Genomic DNA, 27,470 nt, shown 5'->3' on the forward strand with positions numbered 1-27,470 from the left:
GTATGCGTCCATTCCCCTCCACATGGTTCCTTTCAACGTGCCCTGGCAAGTTAACCTGGGCGCAGCTATGCTCATGGCCCCCCAGGTCTACTGGTTCTCCCTCATTTGCCGAGGGGCCCTGCGACTCTTCACTGGCTCTTCCCGCTCCCGGAGGCCCCCGGTCACCGCCAAGGATGACTTGGCGCCGTCCCAGCCCGCCAATGGGTACAGCACTCATGCCACAGAGCAAAAGTCAGACTCTCACTGAGAAGAGGGTGAGCGGTAAGGAAGGAGTTGGGGATAATGTACCGATGGGTGAGGTTGAAAGGGAACGAAAGGTAGTGAGACTTTGAACAAGCATGAGTTTCGAAATGCTTCAAATGGTACGGTCTTTGTTGCCAGAATCTATACTCAATACCGATATTCTGCTTGTGCGAATAAAGGCGAGCGTTTGCACATTGAACAGCACACAACAAAGGCATCAGAAGCTATTGTTCCCCCTGATGCACGTTGAGAATGGAGAGAGATTAGCCTGAAAGAAGTATAGCGAGTGAGAAGTGGAGAGCGTCCTCATGTAGATCAAATGAAATCCTGTCTGCCTAGGAGGTAAGTTAGGAATGTATTATACTGGTATGTTTAGTACATTGCTGTAGATAGAAAGGCCTGATTCGGCTTAGTAACAAGAAACGACCTCTCCAAGCAGTATTTTGACTTGTTAGTATTTATCTGTATCCTCTGTACACTTAACAAATGTGACCAGGGTGGAAGGGAGGTAACCTCATAAGACTATTATGCTGCCTTATCTCAATTGTTTGTGTGTGTACTACATTTTATTTATTTTAATGTGGAATACTTAATTTTCCCTTGGACTGAAAATGTGACAAGTGTTCTTAGCTTCACGTTGATTTGGATTGTAGTTCTGTGTCTGATTTCCCATCCTGTTTTTTATTTTTTTTAATCCATTTTGATCTCCAGTAGTTCAGGTAGCAAATGCATGAATCATTTCACCTGTTGGCAGTTAAACTCTGCCGCCTTGCAACAGCGTTATTTTATTCAGTGTAGGGAATGTAATTTTGAGGTACAAAATAAATGGCCAATTTTGTGGGCCTTTGGGTTTCTATGCTCTACGTGGGTCCTTAACTTTTGAGTGAGTGGTAATTGAAGCATATTAGGTAAATGAGTTAGTGCCAGTGCAACAACAAAAAAAGCAGCCCTATTTATTCCACATACTGTCATTCATTGGCTGACGTTACACAAGAATATTTAATAAAACAATTAAAAACATGTTTTATTACCACTGCTGTAATTAGTGAATTGCATAAATCGACCAGAATATAATCAATACACTGTCTTGGTAGCATTTAGCATAGGTTGACCTTTCTAAAGCTCTTGAAACTGCTTTAGGAGTCTGTTTCCACTTCTTCAGTTTCTTATTTGTACTGAGCAAATTTAATTGAGCCACTGGTTTCAGGAGCCCTGTTCACTCAGAAAACATAAAATACTAGGAAAACAAACGTGGTCCAGTAACCTTGGATGCAAGAAAGAAGATAGGACAATAACGTCTAGACGGCGATAAACTATTTCTATGTGGTTCTTGCCATTGGGGGAAAAATGCATTTTAACTGATTTACTGTATATGCTTATGTTATTTATTTGTGGTTTTGAATTGAATACGTATTAATGTACCGTATAAACTTCTGAGCCTTATGTGAAGGCTATATTGTTAACTTATAGCTAAAATATACTCCTCTGTTCTGAACTTGTCTGGGTGTTATATCAAGACACTGATTTATATATATAAAAACAAAAAAAAGAGTAATGTTTATTACAAGGCTACAAAACGCACAATCATACAAAATTGGTAATGGTATAAAAAAAAAATCAGGCTTCGAAGCTCTTGGCCTGCAGTTCTTCCCCCTGTCTCAATATCGCCTCTGTCTTGGCGAGAAGATTTTGCTGGGGTCGCTGTCTCTCTCCCTCTCCTTTTCTCGCTCTTTTTGACTGTTGGGAGAGAGTGCCTCCTCGGGCCCGGCCCGGCTGCTCTTCTCGCTCTTGAAGAGGTCTCGTCCAGTCCGGAGAATGTGCTCGTCAATTTTGCGGTGGCGTTTCATATCTGACAGTACCTTGTCCAACCTAGCCTCCCGTTTGACAGAGGACCGAGCCGAAGACCCTGCGAAAAGAGGACAATGCATGAATAAACCCCAGAATGAGGATAGTGGTTGACCGCAGTTAACCATTGAGGGTATTTGTTTTAGTTCACCTGGTGGGTGGAGTTACTCCCAGGTTGGAAAAGTGATCGCATTTGTTTGCTAACCAGTAGTGCTGAGTAACTGACCTACATCGGGTCAATTATTTGAATTTCACGTCACACAAGTTTCTCTAGAGATGAATCAGATCCAGCCTGAACTGTGCAGTGTTGTAGTTTCCAACAGGCCAATATTCTACATAGTTTAACTCATAAAATGTGGTCCTTAACTACAATGACCATAATCCGTTGCGCATCAACTTGTCTGATCTGTGTTTCTTTCACACCTGCTACAGAAGAGCGAAGAATGCGCAATCGTGAGGTGATAAAGAGCAGCTGTTGCTTTGAGGTATCTACCAGAAAATAAATGATCTAAGTGATTGATATGTGGTATTCAGCAGTCAAAAGTACGCCTTATTTCATTTTAAGAACTACAAAATTGTGATTTTGTTAGGGCACAGGCAGAACCTCTATAGAGATGAGATGACTTGGAATGAAATAAAACAAATGTAATACACTAACAAACAGATTTAAATGTGAACAAATGATGGTTAACAAGTAGCAGTCACTACTATCATGGGACTTATTAATTTATTCTATGTTACAGGATTTAACCCACATAATGCATAGTCCATTTAATGTAAATAATTGTAAACCTGTGATAATTCTTTCATAATCTAACCGATTTAAAAAAAGCACTAATCGCTCAGCACTAATAACCAGGCTGCCTTCCGGGCATGAGCCGGGTACCCCGCTGAAGCAGATGGTGAAATTTCCTCAACAAAGTCAAATGTCAAGCACGTGGAGAACAGAGTTAGTATTCTGTGTTTTCACAGGAAAAGGTGTTTTCTTGAAGAAAACTAGTTTGAAAATTAGGGCATACATTTTATGCAAGACACTATATATACAAAAGTATATGTGGAGACCTCTTCAAAATTAGTGGATTCAGCTATTTTCGGCCGCACCCGTTACTGACAGGTGTATAAATCAAGCACATAGCCATGCAATCTCCTTAGGAAAACATTGGCAGTAGTATGGCCTTAACTGACGAGCTCAGTGACTTTCAACGTGGCACCGTCATAGGATGCCAACAAGTCAAATTGCTGCCCTGGTCAACTAAGTGCTGTTAATGTGAACTGTAAACGTCTAGGAGTAACAACGGCTCAGCCGCAAAGTGGTAGGCCACACAAGCTCACAGAACGGGACCGCTGAAGTGTGTATAATCATTTGTTCTCGGTTGCAACACTCACTTCCGAGTTCCAAACGGCCTCTGAAAGCAACATCAGCACAAGAACTGTTCGAGCTTCATGAAATGGGTTTCCATGGCTGAGCAGCCGCACACAAGCCTAACATCCTCATGCACAATGCCAAGCGTCGGCTGGAGTGGTGTAAAGCTCGCCGCCATTGGACTCTGGAGCAGTGGAAACCCGTTCTCTGGAGTGATGAATCACGCTTCACCATCTGGCAGTCCGACGGACGAATCTGTGTTTGGCGGATGCCAAGAGAATGCTACCTGCCGAATGCATAGTGCCAGCTGTAAAGTTTGGTGGAGGAGGATTAATGGTCTGGGGCTGTTTTTCATGGATCAGGCCCTTAGTTCCTGTGAAGAGAAATCTTAACGCTTACAATGACATTCTAGACAATTATGTGCTTCCAACTTTGTGGCAACAATTTGGATTTTCGTGTTTCAGCATGACAATGCTCCTGTGCACAAAGTGAGGTGAGGTCCATACAGAAATGGGTGTGGAAGAACTTGACTGGCCTTCACAGAGCCATGACCTCAACCTCATTGAACACCTTTGGAATGAATTGGAACGCCAACTGCGAGCCAGGCCTAATTGCCCAACATCAGTGCCCGACCTCACTAATGCTCTTGTGGCTGAAAGGAAGCAAGTCCCCGCAGCAGTGCTCCAACATCTAGTGGAAAGCCTTCCCAGAAGAGTGGAACCTGTTATAGCAGCAAAGGGGGGGACCAAATCCATATTAATGCCCATGATTTTTGAACGAGATGTACGAAAAGTAGATGTCCACATACCTTTTGGTCAGGTAGTGTACATATTTCATGAAAAATGCATTATGCCACCTTCTTGACAATTATTCCCCAGCACCAGTTTTAGCTGCACTCCGGTTCAGTCTAATTGGATCTCATCAAATCACTGTGAAAATGACTCGATATTAGGCAATAGGCAAGTGCTTGTAGACCCTAAGTTGCGTGAGATACTGTGGCATGAAAGGTATCTTCCAAAACAAAGAATGAGGTAAGTGAAAGTCATACCTGGTGTCCTGCGTCGGTTGATGAAAGCATTTTTTGGAGTCTGTTGCATCTGTTCTTCATCAAAATCAAACTCTGTGGGAGATGGGGCCCTGACAAAGAAAGAAAATACTAGTCATCCATACTGCCATAGTTTATCTTTATGAAAAACAGGGGGAGTCCCTAGGCCTCTATTTCAACAAACCTAACCCAATGGTAAGTGGTAGCACTATAGTTTTTTTTTGGGGGGGGGTCAAATAATTTTGCTGTTTTCACAACCCGAATTATGGGCGCAGCAGCTGGCTGTGGTGCGAAAGGGCTAGGTTTTGACAAATAAGCAAGTTGTAGGTTTGTCAGGCTTGACCCCCTCACTGGCCAATCAGAACTTGCTTCATGGCTAAATGTGTGGTTGCTTCAAGTTGTGCATTTTATGTATTGCGTTGTCAGCAAATCCAAATCGAATGTTAGTCCATTTATAGCCAATTTTTTTTTAAATGGCCTACAGCAGTGTTTCCAAACGTGGTCCGGGGACCCCGAGGGGTGCACGCTGTGGTTTTTGCCCTAGCACTACACAGCCGATTCAAATAATCAACTGTGTAATACTAGGGCAAAAACCACAACGTGCACCCCCTCAGGGTCTCCAGGAAACGCTGGCCTACAGACACAAAATATAATGTAGGCCTATCCCATATTTCCTAAATATGTTGAACATGTTTGCACTCCGCATTGTTCTGAGTCAGGGATGGGCAACTGGCGGCCCTCAATTACCAAAACGGGGCCCCTGACCAGTCAACTCAGTCGGGGTCTCAACTTACTGTTGAGTGTTAGAATAAGAGTACACATCTTTGCCGTCACGACGGACCCAGTAAAATGTTTTGCCCGCGAGGTATGGGTGCCACCCAACCAAATCTCGCTTAGGGGCCGGCTCTGGCATAATGCATTTAGTTAACAGTTTACTTTAACTGCACAAATCAAACTTTTTGAGACCAGCCAGAGACCCTTTTAGTGATGGCAAATTCATCAGAACACAACTTGAAAATAGCATACAAGGAGTTTTTCTATGACCTCGGCAATGCAAGGCCGGACCAAGTCTGGGAAGACACATTTTAAAGGCCCGCCTCTTGGCATCGAAGAGCCATTTTTGCAGTTTAAGCAAATTTTCTGCAATTCTACACAAAAGCTTAAATAGTACATTTATGTACAAAAAAATGTTTAAGGGGAAAACAAGAAGTATTGAGTTGAAACATTTATAATTGGTGGAGTACTGTGGATACCAATATCCATGTGAGTCTCCCAGGCCCATGTTGCCCAGCGTTATGAACATAAATTGTATATTAAAAGAGTTATGTAATATTTTTGCATTGTATTTTCAGAAAATGATCTACAGTAATAGTGGAATGATAGTTTCACTATTATTTTCCCCAAAAAACTTATTGGGCCCACACAATTGCAGCCTTCCTTATTGGCCAACAAAAGACGGACTGGACTGACTCTTGTTTTCAAAGTGACTAACCAGCAAATCTCTGAGAACGCCTGTGGATCTGGGTATGCAGGGTATGCAGACCTGCAAGCCACTGTGGCCCCTCATGATGAGTTGAGATTGTGGCCCCCACCTGTTAAGTAATTGCATGGCTTAAATATGGAAATACGCTCAGTGCCTTCAGAAAGTATTCATATCCCTTGACTTATTCCACATTTTGTTGTTACAGCCAGAATTCAAAATTGATTAAATAAATAAAGGTGCACCCATCTATACACAATACCCCCTGTTTTTAGAAATGTATTAAATTAAATACAGATATCTAAGTTACATAAGTATTCGCACTCAAGGGTCAATACTTTGTAGAAGCACCTTTGGCAGTGATTACAGCTGGGAGTCTTTCTGGGTAAGTCTGTAAGAGCGTTCCACACCTGGATTGTGCAACATTTGCCCATTCATCTTTTCAAAATTCTCCCAGCTCTGTCAAATTGGTTGTAGATTATTGCTAGACAACCATTTTCAGGTCTTGCCATTTTCAGGTCTTGCCATAGATTTAAGTCAGAATTGTAACTCGGCCACTCAAACATTCACTGTCTTATTGATAAGCAACTCCAGTGTAGATTTGGCCTTGTGTTTTAGGTTATTGTCCTGCTGAAAGGTGAACTAATCTTCCAGTGTCTGGTGGAAAGCAGAATGAACCAGGTTTTCCTCTAGGATTTTGCCTGTGCTCAGATCCATTCCGTTTCTTTTTTTATCCGGAAAAACGATTACAAGCATACCCATAACATAATGCAGCCACCACTATGCTTGAAAATATGGAGTGGTACTCAGTAATGTGTTGTATTGGATTTTCCCCAAACATAACACTTCAGGACAAAATGTTTGTTTTACAAAAAAAAATTGTAGTATTACTTTAGTGCCTTGTTGCAAACAGGATGCATGTTGTGGAATGTGTTTTGTACAGGTTTCCTTGTTTTCACTGTTAATAAGGTTACTATTGTGGAGTAACTGCACCTGTTGTTGATCCATCCTCAGTTTTTCCCATCACAGCCATTAAACTCCTGTTTTAAAGTCACCATTGGCCTCATGGGGAAATCCCTGAGTGGTTTCTTTATTCTCCGGCAACTAAGTTAGGAAGGATGCCTGTATCTTTGTAGTGACTGGGTGTATTGATACACCATCCAAAGTGTAATTAATAACTTCACCACGCTCAAAGGGATATTTAGTGTCTGCTTTGGTTGAATCTGTTTTTGAAATTCACTGCTCGACTAGGGTAGTCATTCAAAAATCATGTTAAAACCTATTAAATCGCACACAGTGAGTCCATGCAACTAATTATGTGACTTGTTAAGCACATTTCTACACCTGAACTTATTTAGGCTTGCCATAAAAGGGGTTGAATACTTATTGACTCAAGACAATTCAGCTTATCATTTGTAATTAATTGGGAACATTTTGGAAGAACATAATTAAACTTTGACATTATGGGGTATTGTGTGTAATACAACCTGAATTTGAAATGGGATAAAATGTAACAACAAAATCTGAAAAGTAAAAAGGTGTGAATACTTTCTGAAGGCATTGTAGCAATAGCCTACCATCGCCATTGAAATGGCCAGTAGTGACTTTGCAACATGAAAGGTTAAAAAACAAACATCTTACAAGCAGATTCAGAACCTTGGACAGTGATTGTAATTCCCGAGATTCAACAAAAGAAAGTGGAAGGTGCATTTTTTTTTACAAAATTATCAACGAAAAACAATAAGTCGTTAAATAACTTGTTCCTAAACACGCTTCCCTAGTCGCTAACACCTTTCATGCATTGGGCATCCAAACTTTTCACAGAAGCTGGACAAAAATAATGTCCAATATATAAAAAAAAAAGGGGAATGTCTTTACTGTTTTGCTGCTCGTAATATTTTAAAAAAGTGCCAGTGTGCCAGTTTTTACATGACGCAATTGCAAACTAAAGTGTGTTTGAAAATAGAGCCCCTAGACTTGTTCAATAAGAAACGCTAATTTTGCTTTTCCATTGCGTACCACAATGAACACAACTCTGCTTACCGTAGTCCTCCTGGACCAGAGCTAGAAGGAAACATAACCAACCTTAGATATAAATGAATACACAACTCACTTGCGCTCTCTATCCTCCCTCTCCCTCTCTTTTGCCGCCTCGTCCTCATCATCCCTCTCGGGAGAGGGGGTCCTCTCAGGTGTAGGCGGTCTTCGAGGAAGGGGCACAAAGTTCAGTTCCAGCTTCTCCCCTTTTGAAAGGAGCTCATACAGTCTTTTGATTTCGTCAGGAGGGGGCATCCAGTTTTTGGGGTCCTCGATTTCGTCATCGCTGTAGGCGATTTCCCACTCTCGCTCCACCTGCTTTCGATCGGCTCCCTCCATCTTGCTGTCTGCTTCCATCTCCCCCTTCTGCCCCTCTCCTTCCATCGCATCTCCACCTTTGTCTCCATCTGGAAAAAAACAGATGAATCGGACAGAAGCATGCATGTGTGTTAGTAAGTTAGTGTGTCATTCTTGAATTGCGGTGGTATTTGCAACCATGAAAAACTCATCCAAGGACGCCCTCCGGCTATTCTTTTTACCTTTCCTGTTACAAAACAATATCCCAAGTATAAGTATAAATGAAATAACTATAAATAATAGGCCCTTTTTTAAAATCCCAAAAATGTTGACGGAAAAACTAAATACGAGCATGTCTTGTTTGACACCTTTCCCGCTTTTGTGAAATATCATCCAGCCGCAATCTGTCGTTATTTTTCGAATTGGGTATTCGGTGGGGTGGGCGAAATGCCAGTGGCGATGCGTGAATTTGGCAAGGGAACAGTAAAGACAGATAGCCAGCAGCATACCACCCTGCATACCACTACTGGCTTGCTTCTGAAGCTAAGCAGGGTTGGTCCTGGTCAGTCCCTGGATGGGAGACCAGATGCTGCTGGAAGTGGTGTTGGAGGGCCAGTAGGAGGCACTCTTTCCTCTGGTCTAAAAATAACCCAATGCCCCAGGGTAGTGATTGGGGACACTGCCCTGTGTAGGGTGCCGTCTTTCGGATGGGACGTTAAACGGGTTTCCTGACTCTCTGAGGTCATTAAAGATCCCACGGCACTTATCGTAAGAGTAGGGGTGTTAACCCCGGTGTCCTGGCTAAATTCCCAATCTGGCCCTCTTACCATCATGGTCACCTAATAACCCCCCGTTTACAATTGGCTCATTCATCCCCCTCCTCTCCCCTGTAACTATTCCCCAGGTCGTTGCTGCAAATGAGAACGTGTTCTCAGTCAACTTACCTGGTAAAATAACGGTAAAATAAAAAATGTGTAAATTATAAGTTAATTACTATTAATCGATAATTCGTATGGTTGCATAGGCCCTAAATAGAAAACGCAAAATGTTCCGTACCCACAAAAAGCTTCTCTGTAATTCTATGTAACCTTTTATTTCACTAAGCAAGTCAGTTAAGAGCAAATTCTTATTTACAATGACGGCCTACCCCAGCCAAACCCTAACCCGGACGATGCTGGGCCAATTGTGCGCTGCCCTATGGGACTCCCAACCAAGGCCGGTTGTGATCCAGCCTGGAATCGAGTCTGTGGTGACACCTCTAGTATTGAGATGCAGTGCCTTAGACCGCCGCGCCACTCGGGAGTCTCAACATCCCTGTTAGTGAGCACTTCTCCTTTACCAAGATAATCCATCCACCTGACAGGTGTGGCATATCAAGAAGCTGATTAAACAGCATGATCATTACACATGTGCACCTTGTGCTGGGGACAAAATGTCATTCTATAATGTGCAGTTTTGTCACACAACACAATGCCAGAGATGTCTCAGGTTGAGAGAGTATGCAATTGGTATGATGGCTGCAGTTATAAAATTCAACAGCTCTGGTGGACATGTTAATTTCTCTACCGTAGCCGTCGTTTTAGAGATTTTGGTAGTACGTCCAACCGGCCTCACAACCGCAGACCACATGTAACCACGCCAGTCCAGGACCTCCAAATCCAGCTTGGGAATCGTCTGAGACCAGCCACTCGGACAGCTGATGATCTGTGGGTTTGCACAACCAAAGAAGTTCTGCACAGACTGTCGGAGACCGTCTCAGGGAAGCTCATCTGCATGCTCGTCGTCCTCACCAGGGTCTTGACCTGACAGCAGTTCAGCGTCGTAGCCGACTTCAATGGGCAAATGCTCACCTTTCGATGGCCACTGGCACACTGGAGAAGTGTGCACCTCACAGATTCAACTTTACCAGGCAGATGGCAGATGTGTGGGTGAGCCCCATGGTGGTGGTGGTGGGGTTATGGTATGGGCAGGCATAAGCTATGGACAACGAACCCAATTGCATTTTATCGATGACAATTTGAATGCACAGAGATACCGTGACGAGATCCTGAGGCCCACTGTCGTGCCATTCATCTGCCGCCATTACCTCATGTTGTAGCATGATAATGCACAGCCTCATGTCGCAAGTCTGTACACAATTCCTAGCAGCGGAAAATGTCCCAGTTCTTCCATGGCCTGCATAATCAGACATGTCAACCATTTGCGCATGTTTGGGATGCTCTGGATCTACGTGTACGACAGCGTGTTCCAGTTCCAGCCAATATCCAGCAACTTCGCACAGCCATTGAAGAGGAGTGGGACAACATTCAACAGGCCACAATCAACAGCCTGATCAACTCTTTGCGAAGGAGATGTGTTGCGCTGCATGAGGCAAATGGTGGTCAAACCAGATACTGACTGGTTTTCTGAATCACGCCCCTAACTTAAGGTATCTGTGATCAACAGATGCATATCTGTATTCCCAGTCATGTGAAATTCATAGATTTAGAGCCAAATGTATTTATTTCAATTGACTGATTGCCTTATATGAATAGAAAAAGAGAGAGCGAGAGAGACACAGTGAGCTCTCACATTTTTCAACATGTTTCTTGCAAAAAGATAGATTTGGAGTAAGAAACTAGAATTTTTCGGCAGCGACATATACAGGATGCTACTCTCCATAGCATAACCTTCACTCCAGATCAAAACTCGAAACCTACAACCTAATGTTGGACAAAATTACCTGGAAGGATTAACACTACCAAGGACACCATCCAACCTGGAACTGAGACAGACCAGATACAACTTCAATTAGTACTGAGGTGTCGAGGCCTTTGAGCCCAACAAATGGCAGGTTACCCCACCCAAATCCAGAGGCCTTGAAGCTTCCCCCTGCTGTTCAAAGACCATCCACTGGCATTTTCTACAAGAAATCAGCCAAAAGAAGTAAAAGCTTCTCCAAAGTGGGTATGATACCGACTCCCGTTGCCTGCTGCACTGCTGTTTGGATTCCACCTGGCGATCTGATCACGGTCTGCCCTGGCTTGTCTCCCAGTCTGGTACAGGTACCCCTACCACACTCCCCCCTCTCTCACAAGCTTTCGCTCGCCTCCAGCACACTTGCACTGTTGGGGCGAGTGACTCTGAACTTACAATGGCTAGCCCCAGGTCATTATATATTTTTTCTTGTGCATTTTGCTATCTGCCTCATGACTCCTGCATGCTTTGTTGACTATGATATTTCTTGTTTACCCGCACAGCATTTAATCATGGCAAGGCGACTGGAAACATGACCGAATACAAACAGTGTAGTTATTCCCTCCGCAAGGCAATTAAACAAGAAAAGCGTCAGTATAGAGTCAAAGTAGAGTCGCAATTCAACGGCTCAAACACGAGATGTATGTGGCAGGGTCTACAGTCAACCACGGATTACAAAAAGAAAACCAGCCTCATCGCGGACATCAACGTCTTGCTCCCAGACAAATTAAACAACTTCTTTGAGGACATCAAGTTTGCAGACGACGTCCCGTGTGGCTCAGTTGGTAGAGCATGGCGCTTGCAACGCCAGGGTTGTGGGTTCAATTCCCACGGGGGGACCAGGGTTCAATTCCCACGAGGGGACAAGGATGAATGTGTATGAACTTTCCAATTTGTAAGTCGCTCTGGATAAGAGCATCTGCTAAATGACTTAAATGTAAAATGTAAATGTAAATGACAATACAGTGCCACCGACACGGCCCGCTAACAAAGACTGTGGGATCTCCTTCTCCGTGGCCGACATGAGTAAAACATTTAAATGTGTTAACCCTCGCAAGGCTGCCGGCCCAGACATCCCTAGCCACGTCCTCAAATCATGCGCAGACCAGCTGGCTAGTGTGTTTACGGACATATTCAATCAATCCCTATCCCAGTCTGCTGTCCCCATATGCTTCAAGATGGCCACCATTGTTCCTGTTTCCAAAATAGCTAAGGTAACTGACATGACTATCGCCCCGTAGCACTCACTTCTGTCATCTTCAAGTGCTTTGAGAGACTAGTCAAGGATCATATCACCTCCACCCTACTTGATACCCTAGACACAGTCCAATTTGCTTACCGTCCCAATAGGTCTACAGACGATGCAATCGCCATCACACTGCCCTATCACATCTCGACAAGAGGAATACCTATGTAATAATGCTGTTCATTGTCTACAGCTCAGCATTCAACACCATAGTACACTCCAAACTCATCAAGCTTGAGACCCTGGGTCTCGACCCTACCCTGTGCAACTGGATCCTGGACTTTGACGGGCCGCCCCCAGGTGGTGAAGGTAGGAAACAACATCTCCACCCCATTGATCCTCAACGCTGGGGCCCCACAAGGGTGTCTTCTCAGCCCTCTCCTGTACTCCCTGTTCACCCACGACTGCGTGGCCATGCAAGCCTCCAACTCAATCATCACGTTTGCAGACGACACTACAGTGGTAGGCTCGATTACCAACAATGACGAGACAGCCTACAGGGAGAAGGTGAGGGCCCTCGGAGTGTGGTGTCAGGAAAATAACCTCACTCAACGTCAACAAAACAAAGACGGGACAGCAGTGTAGAAGGAGGAAAGTTAAGTTCCTCGGCGTACACTGAAATGGTCCACCCACACAGACAGCGTGGTGAAAAAGGCTCAACAGTGCCTCTTCAACCGTAGGAGGCTGAAGAAATGTGGCTTGTAACTTTTACAGATGCACAATCAAGAGCATCCTGTCAGGCTGTATCACCGCCTGGTACGGAAACTGCACCACCCTCAAGCGCAAGGTTCGCCAGAGGGTAGTGTGGTCTGCACAACGCATCACCAGGGACAAACTACCTGCCCTCCAGGACACCTACAGCACCCGATGTCACAGGAAGGCCAAAAAGATCATCAAGGACAACAACCACCTGAGCCACTGCCTGTTCACCCTGCTACCATCCAGAAGGCGAGGTCAGTACAGGTGCATCAAAGCTGGGACCGAGAGACTGAAAAACAGCTTCTATCTCAAGGCCATCAGACTGTTAAACAGCCATCACTAACAGAGGCTGCTGTCAACATACAGACTCAAATCACTGGCCACTTAAATTGATTTAATAAAGATATCACTAGTCACTAAATAAAGCCACTAATGTTTTAATATCCTAAATTACTCATCTCATAAGTACATACTGTATTTTATACCATCTATTGCACCTTGCCTATGCCATCGCGCATCCATATATTTATATGTACATATTCTTACTCCATTCCCTTACATTGTGTGTATAAGGTAGTCGTTGTGAATTTGTTAGATATTGCTGCACTGTCGGAACTAGAAGCACAAGCATTTCGCTACACTTGCATTAACATCTGCTAACCATGTGTATGTGACCAATAAAATTTGATTTGACAGTTTGCGCGTTATATTGTTGTCTCTACCTTCTTGCTCTTTGTGCTGTTGTCTGTGCCCAATAATGTTTGTACCCTGTTTTGCGCTGCTGCCATGTTGTTGCTACCATGCTGTGCTCTCATGTGTTGCTGCCACACGGTATTTTTTATTTTATTTTTAATCCCAGCCCCCATCCCCGCAGGAGGCCTTTTGCCTTTTGGTACGCCTTCATTGTAAATAAGAATTTGTTCTTTAACTGACTTGCCTAGTTAAATAAAGGTTAAATAAAAACAAAAAAATATTAACTGTATCTCAGTAAAATCTTTGAAATTGTTGCATGTTGCATTAATATTTTTGTTCAGTGTATTAGACCTAGGCTACAATGAATAATCAACTACCTGATCTTGGTTGTAGGTAAACATCTGAAAGAAAGACAAGAAAACCCACCTAAACATGCCTAAAACATGGCGGAGGTAGGGAAATTGTGTCACTTCTCTTGCGTTCTGTGCAACAGAGTCAGGGTATATGCAACAGTTTGTTCCGCCTGGCTCGTTGCGAACTAATTTGGCAGAATTTTACGTAATTATGACTTAACAGCAATATTTAGACTTATGGATGCCACCCATTAGATAAAATACAGAACACTTACGTATTTCACTGAAAGAATAAACGTTTTGTTTTCGAAATTACAAGTTTCCGGATTTTACCATATTAATGACCTAAGGCTTGTATTTCTGTGTGTTATTATATTATAATTAAGTCTGATTTGATAGAGCAGTCTGACTGAGCGGTGGTAGGCAGCAGCAGGCTCGTAAGCATTCATTCAAACAACACTTTACTGCGTTTGCCAGCAGCTCTTCGCAATGCTTGACTTCAAGCCTATCCCGAGATTAGGCTGGCAATACTAAAGTACCTATTAGAACATCCAATTGTCAAAGGTATATGAAATACAAATGGTATAGAGAGAAATAGTCCTATAATAACTACAACCTAAAACTTCTTACCTGGGAATATTGAAGACTCATGTTAAAAGGAACCACCAGCTTTCATATGTTCTCATGTTCTGAGCAAGGAACTTAAACGTTAGCTTTTTTTACATCACATATTGCACTTTCTTTCTTCTCCAACACCTTGCTTTTGCATTATTTAAACCAAATTGAACATGTTTCATTATTTATTTGATACTAAATTGATTTTAGTGATGTATTATATTAAGTTAAAATAAGTGTTCATTCAGTATTGTCATTATTACAAATATATATATATAAAAAATATATATTTTTAAAATCGGCCGATTAATCGGTATCGGCTTTTTTTGGGTCCTCCAATAATCGGTATCGGTGTTGAAAAATCATAATCGGTCGACCTCTATTCGATAATGCAGTGGGGTGTCTTTGAGACCTCTGTTGCGGAGGGCCTTGAATGTGCAAGGTGTTTTGGAGTCCAATGTTCAACCCAGTGTCCAAAACCTTGGTCTCTGTCAAAGGTTTTGGGTCTTTCATTAGTACAACCCCAAACACAGATCAAAAAGCATCTAGGAAGGGTTAAGGAAAAAATGCTGGACTGTTCTGGAGGGGCCAGCAATGAGTCCAGATCTGAATCCCATAGAAAACCTATGGTAGCAGTTGGTCTAGACTCTAGACTAAATTATAAACTGGTTGGTTCGAGCCCTGAATCCTGATTGGCTGACAGCCGTGGTATATCAGACCGTATACCACAACATATATTTTTACTGCTCTAATTAAGTTGGTAACCAGTTTATAATAGCAGTAAGGCATTTCTGGGGTTTGTGATATATGGCCAATATACCACGGCTAAGGGCTGTGTCCAGGCACTTTGTTGTGTCGTGCCTAAGAACAACCCTTAGCCGTGGTATAATGGCTTAATTAACTTCTTATGGATGGGGGGGCAGTATTGAGTAGCTTGGATGAATAAGGTGCCCAGAGTAAACTGCCTGCTACTCAGGCCCAGAAGCTAAGATATGCATATTATTAGTAGATTTGGATAGAAAACACTCTGACGTTTCTAAAACTGTTTGAATGATGTCTGTGAGTATAACAGAACACATATGGCAGGCAAAAACCGGAGAAAAAAATTCAACCAGGAAGTGGGAAATCTGAGGTTTGTAGATTTAAGTCTTTGCCTATCCAAGATACAGTGTACATTTGGTTCATTGCACTTCCTAAGGCTTCCACTAGATGTCAACAGTCTTTAGAACCTTGTTACAGGCTTTTTCCGTAAAGCTTTTTTGAAATCTGACACAGCGGTTGCATTAAGGAGAAGTATATCTTTAATTCCATGTATAACTCTTGTATTTTCATCAACTTTTATGATGAGTATTTCTGTAAATTGATGTGGCTCTCTGCAAAATCACCGGATGTTTTGGAAGCAAAACATTACTGAACATAAGGTGCCAATGTAAACTGAGATTTTTGGATACAAATATGAACTTTATCGAACAAAACAAACATGTATTGTGTAACATGAAGTCCTATGAGTGTCATCTGATGAAGATCAAAGGTTAGTGATTCATTTTCTCTATTTCTGCTTTTTGTGACTCCTCTCTTTGGCTGGAAAAATGGCTGTTGTTTTCGGCGACTAGGTGCTGACCTAACATAATCGCATGGTATGCTTTCGTCGTAAAGCCTTCTTGAAATCGGACACTGTGGTGGGATTAACAACAAGTTTATCTTTAAAATGGTGTAAAATACTTGTATGTTTGAGGAATTTTATTTTGAGATTTCTGTTGTTTGAATTTGGCGCCCTGCACTTTCACTGGCTGTTGTCAAATCGATCCCGTTAACCGGATTTCAGCCCGTCTCATCCCTAAGAAGTTAATTATGCACCCCTCAAACACAGCTGAAGAGTGGGACAAATTGCCAGTAGACAAGTGCAGCAAGCTCATTGACGGCTACAAGAAGCATTTGTCAGCAGTTATCTTGGCCAAAGGCTGTGTATCAAGTACTAGCTCCTGGCCTGGGTGCGAATATTTTTTTTAAAACTTTATTTAACTAGGCAAGTCAATTAAGAACAAATTCTTATTTACAGCAAAAGGCCTCCTGCTGAGACGGGGGATTTAAAATAAAAATGTAGGGAAAAAAACATCACGACAAGAGAGACAACACTAGATAAAGAGAGACCTAAGACAACACAACATGGCAACAACACGGTAGCAGCACAAACATGGTACGAAAGGCAAAAAAGTAAGCGCGACAATACATCACGTAAAGCAGCCACAATTGTCAATAAGAGTGTCCATGATTGAGTCTTTGAATGAAGAGATGGAGATAAAACTGTCCAGTTTGAGTGTTTGTTGCAGCTCGTTCCGGTCGCTAGCTGCAGCGAACTGAAAAGAGGAGCGACCCAGGGATGTGTGAGCTTTGGGGACCTTTAACAGAATGTGACTGGCAAAACGGGTGTTGTATGTGGAGGATGAGGGTTGCAGTAGATATCTCAGATAGGGGGGAGTGAGGCCTAAAAGGATTTTATAAATAAGCATCAACCAGTGGGTCTCACGCCGGGTATACAGAGATGGACAGTTTACAGAGGAGTATACGGTAGAATACAGTGATGTGTCCTATAAGGAGCATTGTTGGCAAATCTGAATGGCCGAATGGTAAAGAACATCAAGCTGCTTAAGACCACCCTTACTTGCCAATCTATGGATGGTTATCTGAATCAGGGTTAGTTAGGCAGCTGGGGTGAAAGAGTGATTACAATAGAGGAAAGCAAGTCTAGATTTCACCTTAGTCTGCAGCTTGGATATGTGCTGAGAGAAGGACAGTGTACCATCTAGCCATACACCCAAGTACTTGTATGAAGTGACTACCTCAAGCTCTAAACCCTCAGAGGTAGTAATCACACCGGTTGGGGGGGGGGGGTTGGAGCATTCTTCTTAATGATCCACAAAACCTTGTTCTGAACACCTCCAAAACAAAGGTCAAGGGCAGAGAAAGCTTTGTTGCAGAGCGTTTAACGCAGAATCCAGGGAAGTGCCAGCTGAGTATGAGACTGTATCCTCTGCATATAAATGGATGGGAAAGCTTCCTACTGCCTGAGCTACACTACATCACCAAAAGTATGTGGACACCCCTTCAAATTATCAGATTCGGCTATTTCAGCCACACCTGTGGCTGACAGGTGAATAAAATCGAGCACACAGCCATGTAAATCTCCATAGACAAACATTGGCAGTAGAATGGCCCATACTGAAGAGGTCAGTGACTTTCAACGTGGCACCGTCATAGGATGCAACCTTTCCAACACGTCAGTTCGTCAAATTTCTGCCCTGCTAGAGCTGTCCCGGTCCACTTTAAGTGCTGTTATTGTGATGTGAAAACATCTTGGAGCAACAACAGCTCAGCCGCGAAGTGGTAGGCCACACAAGCTCACAGAACGGTACCGCCGAGTGCTGAAGTGCGTAAAATCGTCTGTCCTCGGTTGCAACACTCACTACCGAGTTCCAATATGCCTCTGGAAGCAACAGCAGCACAAGAACTGTTTGTCGTAAGCTTCATGAAATGGGTTTCCATGGTCGAGCGGCCACACACAAGCCTAAAATCACCATGCGCAATGCCAAGCGTTGGCTCGAGTGATGTAAAGCCTGCCGCCATTGGACTCTGGAGAAGTGTAAACTTGTTCTCTGGCGTGATGAATTACAGTTTACCATCTGCCAGTCCGACGAACAAATCTGGGTTTGGCTGAAGCCAGGAGAACGATACCTGCCCGAATGCACCTTGCAAACTGTAAAGTTTAGGGGAGGAGGAATAATGGTCTGGGGCTGTTTATCTTGGTTCGGGCTAAGCCCCATAGTTTCAGTGAAGGGAAATCTTACCGCTACAGCATACAACGACATTCTAGGCGATTCTGTGCTTCCAACTGTGTGGCAACAGTTTGGGAAGGCCCTTTCCTGTTTCAGCATGATAATGCCCCCATGCGCAAAGCGAGGTCCATACAGAAATGGTTTATCGAGATCGGTGTGGAAGAACTTGACTGGCCTGTAACAGAGCCCTGACTTCAACCCCATCGAACACACAATACCCCATAATGACAAAGCAAAAACTGGTTATTATTAATTTTTTGCAAATGTATTAAAAATAAACTAAAACATCACATTTACATAAGTATTCAGACCATTTACTCAGAACTTTGTTGAAGCACCTTTGGCTGCAATTATAGCCTTCGAGTCTTCTTGGGTATGAATACTATCTAAATGCACTGTATAAGGATAATGGGTGTTGGGCCAGAGATAGATCGTCTGTGAAAAAGGGTCTACTTGCTGTTCACACAAACCAACACTGTTTTGGATGGGAATGTCCGTTCTACTCATTCTAATCCTATGGGACAATCGTTATAGGTATGTAATATTTGTATCATTGTACAGCTAAGCCAGAGTCATCTTCAGACCTAACTCAAATTTAAATATCGGGCTGTGTCATCATGACTTTAGATAATTATTTGACACGTTGAACTTTTTTCATTTGAACAATTCTAGGTGGCAAAAGCTATAAGGGAATAAGATGGGGGGGGGAAAAGAGATCAGATCCTGAAAACGTGACCGCAATAATTGGTGAGTACGTTTTTAATCATCGATTGCAAATGAGCATTTGACAATGTATTGTCAAGATATTGTTTTAAAAATAATGACTTATAAATGACTCATGGCAGAAAGAATGTTGAATATTATTCCAGACACTGATATGGCTTAAAGGAATACTGGGAGATTTAGGTTGTTTTTCTCAGTCAGACGAACTAATTTCTGTCTCAGCGTGTAGTTTGGAGATGATTGAAGTTAGCACATAGTTAGCTTAGCACAATTACTAGAAGTCTCCCACAGTAGCCAGCTCCTCTCAAAAACAGACTTCCAACTACTCCAAAGCTGGGTGGTTGGTCATTTTAGTCTTACGAAGCTATACATAGTAGGGATGCACGATATATAAGTGAACATATCGGAATCGGACGATATGAGTAAAAATGTCAACATCGCTATCGGCCGATGCCTAGTTTAACGCCCGATGTGCAAAACCGATGTCAAAGCTGACGTGTACACCTATATAACGAAGGTACATGATGTAATGAATCCAGGTAAAATTGTGCGCAACACAGGGTAGCCTAGTGGTTAGAGCGTTGGACTAGTAACCGAAAGGTTGCAAGTTCAAATCCCCGAGCTGACAAGGTACAAATCTGTCGTTCTGCCCCTGAACAGGCAGTTAACCCACTGTTCCTAGGCCGTCATTGAAAATAAGAATTTGTTCTTAACTGACTTGCCTAGTTAAATAAAGGTAAAATAAAAATAAATAAATAACCTATCCCACAATGTCTGCCATGTGGATTGAGCAGTCAAGTCGAGCAGTCATTTGAAAGAGTAAGAGCATTTCAGCGAGACAACTCAAAGGCGAAATCCATTAAAGCCAAGATAATGGAATTCACTGCCCTTGACAATCAACCGTTCTGTCGTGGGTGATGTTGGCTTTCGCCGACTGGTCGAGCACCGGTACACACTACCAAGTGCGTTATATTTCAGATGTTGCCCTACCGGAGTTACACAGTAATAGCATCACTGCTATTAGCTTCACGACATACATACTATGGAACGCCGTTTGGGTCTTTGCGCGTCAAAAAAGATACAGTAGCACTGTCAAAGCTGTGCAAAAGAAGTCAGCAAACACACAAACACCGGCCACAAACGATGTGTTTACAAAACCGCGTTGGTAATAAAGCATAATTTGTTCGACCGCAACTTCTGGGGTAGCTAGCTTTAGCTTGGTACCTAGCTAGCACCAATACAACCAGCTTGAAAACAATGACAAGTAGAAACTTTTTACATTTATTCTTACCAATGATTTAGGAATCCTTCTGAGTAAGTATTAGCTAGGTTGCCACTTGTTGTTCACCTGTTGAAATTGAACAGTTCATGAAAATAAATAGCTAGCTAGCTACTTAACCTTGTTGTCCAAAGCTAACGTTACAGCCAGCTAGCTTCATTTGGCTAGTGAAATGGACCGGGGTTGTGTGTTGTGAAGCTAGCCACAATAAGGATTAGGCACAATAAACGACTAAACAAATGAACAATGAAACAGCACAGCAAGTCAGTAAGTGAAAGGAATAGGTTTTCATTATGTTTTACTGGTAATGGAGACATGCGTAAATGCTAACAAAATAACTTTTTGGTCAGTGTGTGTGTGTGTAACCTTCATTTTACTAGGGAGGTCAGTTAATTAAGAACAAACTCTTATTTACAATGACGGCCTACCCCGGCCAAACTCGAACGACGCTGGGCCAATTGTGCGCCGCCCTACGGGACTCCCGATCACGGCCGGTTGTGATACAGCCCGGGATCGAACCAGGGTCTGTAGTGACACCTCTAACACTGAAATGCAGTGCCTTAGACCACTGCGCCACTCGGGAGTGGGGTCCGGGGGTGAGCCAGAAATATCTTCACAAGCAATTATTATAAGCGCAATTGCTGGCAGTGGCGCGAAATGCTGTGGGTTTTGGTAAATAAACAAGTTGTAGTTGTGATGAGGGCTTGGCCACTCACTGGCCAAGCAAGGCGTTCCATGGCTTAATACTGCATGCGTTTGTCTGAAGTTCTTTAGGTTATTGACGGTCTTTGCGTCAATACGCTCTGTAGGTTATTGACGGTCATCAACTCCAATTCGGCTGAGGGCACGGAATATTCTCCTCCTAGTTCATTGTGGATTGACACTACAGATTAGTAGCCCTTTACATTCATACCAGTATACGGCTTGAAAATGGCAGATTTGGACACTGATAAGCGCCTAAATTGGAACGCAGTGGCTGTACAGGTTCTCCGCTTCACAGCTCTGTATTGGTTTTGACTGACAGCCGTTCTGAACTTAAGCACCGCGCGATACAAGAGGTTGCCCCCTCCCTCCCGCTAAATGGGCAACTTTAACAAATGTTTTTGTTGTCTGAGTGAGGGAAATGCTGTAAATTACGAGGACTCTATGTATTTTGAAGGATGAGACGTTGAGGATTATAATAAATACCGCTTTGATGTCATACATGCAAGCCAAACATCCATGAGTCTAAATGTGCACTTCACATTTCCATAATGATAAAACGAATGTAATATACAGTGTCAACGTTTATGATCACTATGTTTGATGTACAGTTACAAGATGTCATGGCACTATATCCTGGGTTGTCCTGAACAGAATTAGGTTATATTTGTTGTATTGTGAAGAAAATTTGCCGTGGAACATGTAACTGAATGCACTCATGACTCCATTCTACTCTCACCAAAACTACAACCTGCTTCTCTGAATTACCTAGTGAAAGCCTAACACTGTAATATCATATTTTATAATTTAGCTAGTCGTGTTGGCAATAGAACAAGCTTTCAAATTACACCCACCTGAACCAGATAATGGACAGTTTTTGGATTGCGTAAACAACAACAGTACATTGTGTAAAGGCAGAGATGCAGGGTTGTGTTCCAAACAAAACATCTACAAGTGTGCTTTCTATACTTCCACAACCGCACAGCTAGGAGAGCTGGGAAAAAAAATGGACCTTATAGTTTAAGATTCTTCTTTGATTCATAAAAGTGCATTAAAATGACTCAACTGTACACACTCAAAACCTTGTTGCACCTACTCCACATTTGCTCGTTATGCTACTGAATGTATATAGAGTATTTTCAGATTTTGTTATCAACAAAACGAGTTGAAAAGTACAGTAAATGTAGAATGCGCATAAAATCAACAGTGTAATGTTCGGATTCAGTCTTCTGTCAGGTGAACTGTTGTGTCCTCACCTTTAGTCTAGTAACTGTCCCATAATCTCCAAACTGTTACCTTTTAATTGCTACCATGGTTATGCATTTCCATATTTCTTCTGAAAGAAAGATCTCAATTTAGCCTTATCTATATAGGCCAATTCCCACGAGTGTAAGGGATTAAATAGCATAGGCAACAGTTACAAAAAAAATCCGGTGTTTACTCAATATGTTTGGAGTGTTGACAGTCAACATTGCAACTGGCTTTAACGAGTATAGGCCTTCACGCATCGCACTTCTCAAATAAAAAAATACTAGGCTCCCGTAAATGGTATTGTATGTGTGAGGCACATTCTCAATAAGCAAGATATATCCTAGGCCTGACATTCATATGGCGTTAATGGACTGAAAAATGTTAACAGCCTACGTTTGGAGGAGCGCGTCTTTGGTAGCCGGACAAGAGGCGCTCTTTGGAAATGGGGAGGAATTCAAGCTAAATGTATGTATGCATTGCAGGTAGACCTATGTGAATTGTGAATAATGCAGAAGCATATTGGCAAAAGCCTCACGTGTATACCATTTAAAAACCTTTTATGGATAGACTACTTGGCTAATGCATGGCCAGGATAAGAAAGACACCAGACACATTGCTGTTGAACCAGCTTTCGTTATATTTCGGTAAGGATAGCCTACTAAGGGCTTCAAAAAAAAAATCGAACTAAAACAGAAAACAAGCATTTGTTACAGGAAAATAACTTAAATGTTTCTAAATAGGAGTGTCACCGGATTATCTCAACTCTCGTTCCATGATGGGCATATAGCCTACCGATGGGTTTTTATGCACATCCAAAATAATAAAAGGAGCAGGCTAAAATAATGTAATAGTCTACATAGATAAAAAGGGGATGTCCGCTCACTGTTTTGCTGCTACCACAATTAATCTTTCAATAAAGCTTTGGTGATTAAGATTTATTTCGAAGCGGTCTCACGAGCCAAACCTTTTATCGATAATCTTGACTACCTGGCGAATGCATTGGGCATGACAAAATAAACTGCCTTCATTGAGAGGAGGGGAGGCTATAAAAATATATGTTTCTAAATACGAGGTTTACGGCCACAAAAAGCACACCTCTCTTGTTCCATGTGCATATGGCCACTGTGCACCACGGCTGGATAGGCTGGACTTTCGTTGTCAAAATCCTGTCATAACAAACCTTGTTACTGCTAAGACCAGCTTTCAGTTAGTCTTAAATAGCCACACCAGCCCATACTGAAAATGGCACTTTGGCGCACCTTTTTAAGGAAACACCTCAGATATTGACACCCCTCCCACCTCAGCGCAAGCGAGCTCATATAAGACAGGTAAATTACCAATCCTGGTGCTAGGGTTTGAATATAGAAGAACGCAGACTTTAACAGGTCGAAATTGCAAACAAGCGTGCGTTTCACAATTGCGCTGGCTTAACGTTAGCTGAAAATAGAGCCCATTGAGGACACTTAGGACTTAAAGCAGCTAGCTAGGTAGAGGCTTCTTTCTTCCCATAAAGTTGTGAATGTGTAGTTAGCATTACCCCAGAGGGGCCTACCTTTTGCATCCTCTGATTTGGTCTCCTCTGCTTTTGCAGCTGCCACATCTGTCCCGTCTTCGTCACCTTCCTCTTCCCGACCAGTGGGTTTCTCACTGTCCCCCACTCCAAGCACCTCTATTCCCTCTCTCAGTGAGGAGTCTGTAGTAGCCTCTGCAGCCTGCATTATCTTGATGTTGCTACTATGCTAGAGAGAGTTTGAGTTGAGTTACATGTTAGCACCAGTAACAGTAATGTTTGCTACAAACCCACCCCTAGGACAGAAGACATGCATATAAAAAAAAACTGATCTATGTTGAGAAAGTGTCTTTCAACACAGCTTATGGAGAAATTTTGGGTCAGAAAAATAGCCTGGCTATTACATGGACGCTGAATGATCAGCCTGCTCCACAGTCCCTATGGAAACTCTAGTCTAGATTCCCTGGTTAAATTATATTTATGAACACTTTTAAACTGTCTCCATGGCTAAGGTAATAAGAAATACAGTGCCTTCAGAAGGTATTCATACCCCTTGACTTATTTCAACAACAAAAAAGGCATCTTTGGCAGCGATTACAGCTGTGAGTCTTTCTGGGTAAGTCTCCACACCTGGATTGTGCAACATTTGCCCATTATTTTTTTCAAAATTCTTCAAGCTCGGTCAAATTGATTGTTGATCATTGTGAGACAACCACTTGACTGGGTGTTTTGATACACCAATCCAAAGTGTAATTAATAACTTCACCATGCTCAAAGGGATATTCAGCTTTTTATCTTTTTACACTCATCTACCAATAGGTGCCCTTCTTTGCGAGGCATTGGAAAACCTCCCTGGTCTTTGTGGTCGAATCTGTTTTTCAAATTCACTGCTCAACTGAGGGACCTTACAGATACTTGTATGTGTAGGGTACTGACATGAGGTAGCCATTTAAAAAATAATGTTAAACACTATTGCACACAGAGTGAGTCCATGCAACTTATCATGACTTGTTGAGCACATTTTTACTCCTGAACGTATTTAGGCTTACCATAACAAAGAGGTTGAATACATATCGACTGATATGTAGTATACCGAAGTTTGAGGTTTGTCTCTTAGAAGAGTTTAAACGGGACATGTTGCCACGGGTATTTTCCAAGTTCCATTGATTTCAATACAATATCGATGTGGTTGATTAATTTGCGTGCGCTCTATTAATTACAGTAAAACCAGCTCATCAATGAGTGAGCAGTTTTAAATGTACTAATTTAGCTAAATACAAGTAAGCTGAACACACATCTGACATGTGTACAGAGAGTATTTTTTTTATGTCTTGGTCTTCAACATATCAATATATTTCAACATATTGATTATTCATTTGGACAGAATTCTACTTAAATCAGGTAAAAACGACTGAATGAGCCAAAAAAACATGATATGATTGATAGATTTGGATGATAGTGAAATCGTGAAAATATGTTTGTTTTGCCTACTATTAGCCTAGCTACACATTACATGTTATTAAAGTCAGCTAGCTAAGTTAACTGTATGCTAGCTGACTAAACTCCACTCCATGGTGAAGACGTTTCTGATGAACTCCACCAAAGGAGTGGAGCAGAGACCAGGCTTTGTGGAATTCAAGTCCGACTACAATCGATTTGCCTAAGGTCAATACTTCAAAATAATTGAATTACGAAACATGTACCTTGTACTTATGTGTATCCTCTGTAGTTGCCTGCCTTTCTTTGTTTGCTGAAATCCATACTTTTTCAATAAACGTTAATCAAATACAACCACAGACTGGTTTCCTTGTTGAGATTCAACTGGCACATGCGATGAGTTGCCATCTTAGATCAACAGCAATGAGCAAACAAGTTATTAAAAAAGTATGAATTTCAGCAAACAAACAAAACCATGCAACTACACTGAGGACAAATATAGGTAAGTTAAGCGTTTCAGAATTAAGCACGTTTAAAGTATTGACCTTGGGCGAATCGATGTAGTCGGAGCTGAATTCCACAAAGCCTGGTCTCTGCTTCACTCCGTTGCTGGAGTTCAACATAAACTTCCTTCACCATGGAGTGGAGTTTAGTCAGCTAACTAACTATATGTTAGTGAGCAGGAACATGCATTGCAATTGTCACTGTAAGAAACTATTGCAAGATATTACGTTTGCTACCTTGATCCAATTGTCAGTCTGTTTTCGCAGATAGATCGGGTAGATAAACGCAAATTATCCTACCAGTTAGTAATTGATAAATGCATCAAAAGTCTAAACATTCAAAACTAAGCAGATGGGAGACACACAGACGTAAACACAGCGCCATTTTCTGGAGAAACGAGACACAGACAGTGGGGGCGGGGCGTAAGGAACCGTGCATCCAAAAATAATTATTAATTTCCAAGCTTCATGATATCAGGTATCAATATTCAAATCGACCAAATGTATATTATATTGCTTACTTGGATAATTGCAACATTTACGTGATTTTGACAATTACATTTGATGAGGAAGTGGTGGAGGAAGTTACGTCATAGGTCATACGACCAAGAGTGTCGATTGGCTCAGTTTGGTTACGGCCCCTTTGCCTTATCGTTTGAAAATATTGGGCGGAAGGCCATTTTACGATCGTTTAAGTCTTTTTTTTATCAACAAATTCTGGCATCATTTACTTTAGCAAACATCTTGAACTTTTTATACAAACCACATTTTATAGAGAACAGGAGAAAACTATCGGTAAGGTTGATTGTTTTATTCGCTTTAGATTCTCGACAACTAAACTGGCTAACGACGTCTAACAACAAAGATAGCCAGCGGTCTGCCACCCTATGTATTTCAAGCTTGTTTGCTAGCTAACATTAGCTGGCTAACCCGTGTTTATTAGACTCTCATTATCACTTTCTAGCTAAGTAAAGGTAATTTCTTGTTTCATAGACATGGCGGCCCAGCGCGTGGCTGAGGACGTTGCGAAAGGAACTAAACAGACAGCCAGGGTTCGGGTTGCGGTGCGCCTACGGCCCTATATGCACATGCAGGACCAGAAGGGCGAGGGGGCCTGCGTAAGAAGACTGGATACGGAGACCCTGGAGATAATCAACTGGAGGAACGCCACAGAGACTCTGCAATACCAGTCAGTGGCTTTTTGCCTGATACAATATTAACCTTTAGTCATCACATGCCAGTTTATTTTAATAGTTGATTTTTAAAAAACAGATGTTGTTGAACATAGAAGAGGGTGTGTTTGGGGACCAGATGGATCACTTGCTTCCTTTCGTGTGTGTGGGGCACAAAATACCACAGGCAACAGACTGTCCCTTAAAATTCTGTGGTGGGTTTCAGGTTTGACGTCTTCCACGATGAGGAGACAACTCAACAGGAGGTGTTCCTCTCTTCAGTGAAGCCCATTCTGCCCCACCTACTGAAAGGACAGAACGCCAGCGTCTTTGCCTACGGCCCAACAGGAGCTGGTATGTCAAAGGGCTCTCCTTTACGTATTCCTTTGAGGGCGATATATGGTACTG

The 27,470-nt window shown here is 42.3% G+C and overlaps 3 protein-coding genes across 13 annotated transcripts in view; 2 read left to right on the forward strand and 1 right to left on the reverse strand.

Annotated features, from left to right (window-relative positions):
• Positions 1–1,738, forward strand: part of tlcd3bb (TLC domain containing 3Bb) — a 56,875-nt gene extending 55,137 nt beyond the window's left edge. For all 5 annotated transcript variants that reach the window (XM_055921298.1, XM_055921291.1, XM_055921286.1 and 2 more), the window contains exon 7: positions 1–1,738. In XM_055921298.1, coding sequence (XP_055777273.1) covers positions 1–247 — 247 coding nt within the window. In that variant the 3' untranslated portion in view covers positions 248–1,738.
• Positions 1,173–26,307, reverse strand: pagr1 (PAXIP1 associated glutamate-rich protein 1). Of its 6 annotated transcripts, none has more exons than XM_055921264.1 (5): positions 26,128–26,307; positions 23,993–24,174; positions 8,090–8,420; positions 4,500–4,588; positions 1,173–2,149 (listed from the first exon to the last, which is right to left on the reverse strand). In XM_055921264.1, exons 2-5 carry the CDS (start codon positions 24,156–24,158, stop codon positions 1,902–1,904), a joined length of 834 nt encoding a protein of 277 aa, XP_055777239.1. In that variant the 5' UTR covers positions 24,159–24,174; positions 26,128–26,307; the 3' UTR covers positions 1,173–1,901. The 6 variants fall into 6 exon arrangements, with proteins under 6 accessions (XP_055777239.1, XP_055777230.1, XP_055777214.1 ...); XM_055921255.1 differs by having other exon boundaries at positions 23,993–24,179; XM_055921239.1 differs by lacking the exon at positions 26,128–26,307 and adding an exon at positions 25,933–26,116 and having other exon boundaries at positions 23,993–24,179.
• The window catches only part of kif22 (kinesin family member 22), a 41,658-nt gene continuing 39,993 nt past the window's right edge, over positions 25,806–27,470 (forward strand). Inside the window, exons 1-3 of one of the 2 annotated variants that reach the window (XM_055921214.1) lie at positions 25,806–25,889; positions 26,884–27,079; positions 27,289–27,416. In XM_055921214.1, coding sequence (XP_055777189.1) covers positions 26,886–27,079; positions 27,289–27,416 — 322 coding nt within the window. In that variant the 5' untranslated portion in view covers positions 25,806–25,889; positions 26,884–26,885. Of the gene's footprint in view, positions 25,890–26,496; positions 26,686–26,883; positions 27,080–27,288; positions 27,417–27,470 lie in introns of those variants that run through there. The other variant, XM_055921204.1, reaches the window with a different exon arrangement.

The sequence above is a fragment of the Salvelinus fontinalis genome, chromosome 1 (genome assembly GCF_029448725.1).
Source record: "Salvelinus fontinalis isolate EN_2023a chromosome 1, ASM2944872v1, whole genome shotgun sequence".
In the NCBI taxonomy this organism is placed as follows: domain Eukaryota; kingdom Metazoa; phylum Chordata; class Actinopteri; order Salmoniformes; family Salmonidae; genus Salvelinus; species Salvelinus fontinalis.